Consider the following 4,402-nt stretch of genomic DNA (forward strand, 5'->3'; position numbering starts at 1 on the left):
ATTAACAAATGATTCCTCATCAAATGGAGACAACAAAGAGACATCCCCACAATCTCCATAAACTTTTTGTCTTCAAATTGTTAGAATAATTGTTTCCATATTAAAGCAAGAGAGAGAACCATAATCTCCAAATATAAAAACATTAATAACCCATAACACAAAAAACAACAAGCATGTCTACTAAAATCATTCCACTAAAGACAAATAAGTACAAAACACACAGACACACACAAGTGCATATGTATAAAATTGAATTGTAAGCAAGAGAGGAGGCAAACTGACAATTTGCAACGTCTTCTGTAAAAGCAAGAAAACAAATGATTTGAGGGGCAAAGCAATAGTATATTCAATAAGAAAATGAAATAAAGCTATATAAGTATTAATAAGTGTTTTAATTACAAATAAGCTTAGCGTCACCAATAGTAATTAGTAATCCCCAAAAATAATCAAAGAATAATAATCCTGTTATTCCCACAAAATTATTCTTCTTCTTCTTCTCCGGAATAACAAAAAAAGTGGAATCCCCATGTTACTGTTACCCTTTCCATTGAATGCATTGGGAGGTGGGTCTAGTTTTCTGCCTGCCAGCCTTGAACGGGCAAGGCGTCTGTACGGGCAGGACCATGCAGTTGTACTGTAGGCATAGAGAGGTGCTCAGCGGAATCTCCACCCTTGGATTAATCCTGATCCCGGTCAGATAATTATGCTGTAAATAAAGAATTTCTATACTGCCCGATAAAAGCCGCTCCACGAAGCTGACCGGCACCTCACCCGTCAACCGGTTATTGTTCAGATACAGGCTCTGAACCGTTGAGAGAAGCGGTGATATTCCGCCGGAGAGCCGGTTGAAGCTGAGATCGACGGTCGGGATTCTCACTTGATCCAGAGGCTGGACCGGACCGGAGAAGTCGTTTCTCTGGAGTTGGAGATTGCTGATCGGGAAACTGAATACGTGACCCGGGATGCACCCGGTGAACCGGTTCGAGCTCAGGTCTACATAGCTCAAACGGTTCAACCCGTATAAAGCCCGGTCCACTGGGCCGCTCATCCGGTTCCACGACAATGACAGGTACTGGAGAGAGGGCGGCAGTCCGGCCGGCGACAGGGACCCGGAGAGATCGTTATGCTTCAAATCCAGCCGGGTTAGGGCTCGAGAAGTGAACCGCGGAACCGAACCGCCGAGCCGGTTGTGGCAGAGAATGACGTTGGACAGCGATGGCAAAGCTCCGACGGAGAAAGGGATGCTTCCGCTGAGCTGGTTGAAACTCAAATCAAGGGTCTGTAGCGCGCGGAGCTGCCCCAAACCTGCCGGGATTTCACCGGAGATAAAATTCCGGCTGATTGCTAAAAAACGCAAGTTTTTAAGCTGGGAGAGAGTGTGAGGTAGTGCCCCGAAGACCCGACCCGGAACGATGGTGAACTCGGCTAGGGCGGAGAGCTTGCCGATAGCAGGGTCGACCCGACCCGTGAGACCGGGGGATCCGGCCCGGGGATCGCCGAGGTTAAGGGCGATCACTCTATCTCCGTCGCAGTAAACGCCGGCGAAATTGCAGGGGTCGGATGTGAAATCCCAAGAGGCGAAGTAGTTGGAGCCGTGCAAATCATTCAAGCTCTTCCGAATGGATTGCAGCGCGAGGAAATCGACGGGGTGGAGCATGGAATGCGCCGCCGCGATCATATGGGATAGCAGCAATACGAAGCCGTAAGCGCAGGAATTCGTGGAGAAATGCTTCATTTTCCGGGAGTTGGATAATGAATTTGCGCCGCTCCAGCACAAAGCAGGAGACGGTAGGTTATAAAGGAGTGGCGAAAGTGCTTTTCCGTGACAGCATCAAAAGTTGCAGAGAAGTGTATACAGACACAGTAGTTGATGAAAAAGAAAAGAGTGGCTTCACATGAAAGAAACTCAAGATAGAGAGAGAGAAAGAAATTATACTATCAGTGGAAATTTGGGTTTGTGTAACTTCTTGGAGAAGGTGGAAAAAATGGCTGCAGCCCTGTATCTTGTGTAAATGAATTACAGTAATAAATTATTTAGGGGAGGTTCTGAATGACAAACGGATGTCCGAGCCTACGTGGCAGAAATAAATCCGAGGTTCGGGTTTCCCTATATTTTCTATTTCTGGATTAATTTTTCATAAAATTTACTTTTGGTTGGGATGATGGTGACGTGTCGAAGCACGTAATAAATATGATCCCTAGCTAGATGGTGCCACGTTGGAAGAGAGACAACAGTGTACTGACAGCTGGATGTAGAGTTCAGCTGTAATCGCCTGAATCGCGGTGCAGGATATGGAACAAGTTCAGTTTTATACCTTTGTTTGTGTGTTGACTTAACAGCTTTCTATCATGTTACAGACTTAGACTTGAGAATCAAGTAAGTACTATGACAGACAGCTTGACCATGTACTCCCTCCTTTCTGCGGTTCTAGATGCTTTTTTTTTTGCATGCTATTTAAGAAATTTTTTTGTTAAATAAGTTAAGCAAATGAAGAATAAGGCAGGAAATGAAAAAAATAAAGAGATGAATAGAAAATAAAAATAAATTAAGTAAGAAGAAATGTGTTGATTTTTATAAAAAAAATAAAAATGATTCCACTATTATGGAACGACCAACATTGCAAAATGACTACACTACTATGGAACGAATAAAGTATAATGTTGTTTTGAGTAGTAAGTAGGAGTATATCATTTTATAGATGATTAAATGTGTTTGATAGTACTCGATTGAATTTTGACAAAGGGTGTGTGTATTGTTGATATCGGGTCAAAATGATAATAACTCTATTTTTTAAGGTCAAATTCGAATACAATATGTTGAGAAAATCTAAACTGAACACAAACTCCCCTATTACATTCAAATCCAAACACGGCATGAACATGTTAGCGATGCGATTCAGTTCATCTTGACACCACCCGATTACAACACGATGGCTATACAAACTCGACATGTCAGCAACACGAAACTCGATATGATAATCTAAGGCGACATATGAACATTGAAAAATACTACTAAAAACTTAAACTTAACTTTAATAGAGTAATAAAAAATAAAAATAATAGTCATTCCGTTTTAAAAGAGCAAAATAAGACGAATTTTCATGACGGAAGAAATACTAATATTAATTATTAACGGGTCTTTCAAATCCTATCCGACCATCGAAACTATCGTGTATTTGTTGGATTAACCCAATAAAAACATGTACTACACGAAAAGACTTGATACTACTAATCAAATAATGTTGTGTGTGTTTGTGATGAAAATTATTATCCCTAACTATATAGTTTTTCTCGGGGTCCAAATATTTGTCGCAAATTTGATAAGTAGAAGTAAATAGGTGGTTATAACTTCGAATTCAAATTTTCAAAAGGTTGAAAGTGGAATTGATATTTACTTGATTGGTTCATTTATAACTGAAGTTCGTTACAACGTCGGCTTCATAAATTAAGCATTTATAAGCGTAATAGTAAATGGCTTCCTCATTTTGATAAGAAAAAATAAAAATGTCAAGCACCCGATCCATTTTCTCACGCCTCTTTTTTTTTTAATTATTATTATTTCGTTTTGACGGTCAAAATTGTAATTGGGCTGAATATATTAAAATTGTGATTTATATAATCTATAAACCTAAATATTTGAAATTAGTTCATATTTAAATGATTCATGTCCAGAAGTAATTATCACCGTCAGCATCGAACATTGAATTCATTTGGAAGCTTGTTTTCTGTAAATTTCGATTTGAACAAAAATTTCCCTTTCATATCTTCGATCACAAACTTGAGAATACTATCTTTCCTCTCTTTTAAGTTGAAGACGAAATACCATCTTAAATATATCATCAAACTGAATAAAAATAAAAGTCATAAGACAGTTTGGACATTTTTATTCATATGTCTTATTTCATTTTTATTTTTTTGTCTGCATCACATATCTAGTTTGCTTGGAAGGGTGTGATTTTGTTTGGTTTTTTGCTATAGATATGTTAACTAAGCAAAGTATATGTAGATACTTTAATTTATTAATGAGTCCTATAATTTTTCTTGTTTAAGTTCGGCTTTACATCTTGTTCGAAAATAAAAATTAATTGATATAAACAACGTGCATTTTTATTTATCTTTTACTTTTGCTTTTGGGTCTTTTTAGAATACTCATGTGTAGCTCTCAATTGTGGGAGGACCATTATTTAATCAACTAAACAGTAGCCACATTATATATGATTTATTTGAGTAGTATTAATATCTCCTACTCCATCGCTCTTGACAAAGATATTTATACAAAAAAATTAGAGTCACATCTACTAGATTCTAAGACATATTATATGTGAACTTATGTGTATACAATAATATAACAACCTTTGAATTCAATTAATATAGTTATATTTCAATGATTTAAAAAAATTAT

At 37.8% G+C, this 4,402-nt stretch overlaps 1 protein-coding gene across 1 annotated transcript; it reads right to left on the reverse strand.

Moving 5' to 3' along the window:
- Nucleotides 1-321: 321 nt before the first annotated feature.
- On the reverse strand, nt 322-2,294 carry LOC121758973 (LRR receptor-like serine/threonine-protein kinase SIK1). Its single transcript, XM_042154447.1, has one exon. The coding sequence runs from the start codon at nt 1,733-1,735 to the stop codon at nt 536-538; it is 1,200 nt and encodes a 399-aa protein (XP_042010381.1). The 5' UTR covers nt 1,736-2,294; the 3' UTR covers nt 322-535.
- Between the last annotated feature and the right edge of the window lie 2,108 nt (nt 2,295-4,402).

The sequence above is a fragment of the Salvia splendens genome, chromosome 2 (assembly GCF_004379255.2).
Source record: "Salvia splendens isolate huo1 chromosome 2, SspV2, whole genome shotgun sequence".
NCBI lineage: Eukaryota > Viridiplantae > Streptophyta > Magnoliopsida > Lamiales > Lamiaceae > Salvia > Salvia splendens.

Excerpts from the sequence above, each read along its gene's own strand:
- LOC121758973 (XM_042154447.1), bottom strand. The coding sequence starts at position 1,735 with ATGAAGCATTTCTCCACGAATTCCTGCGCTTACGGCTTCGTATTGCTG.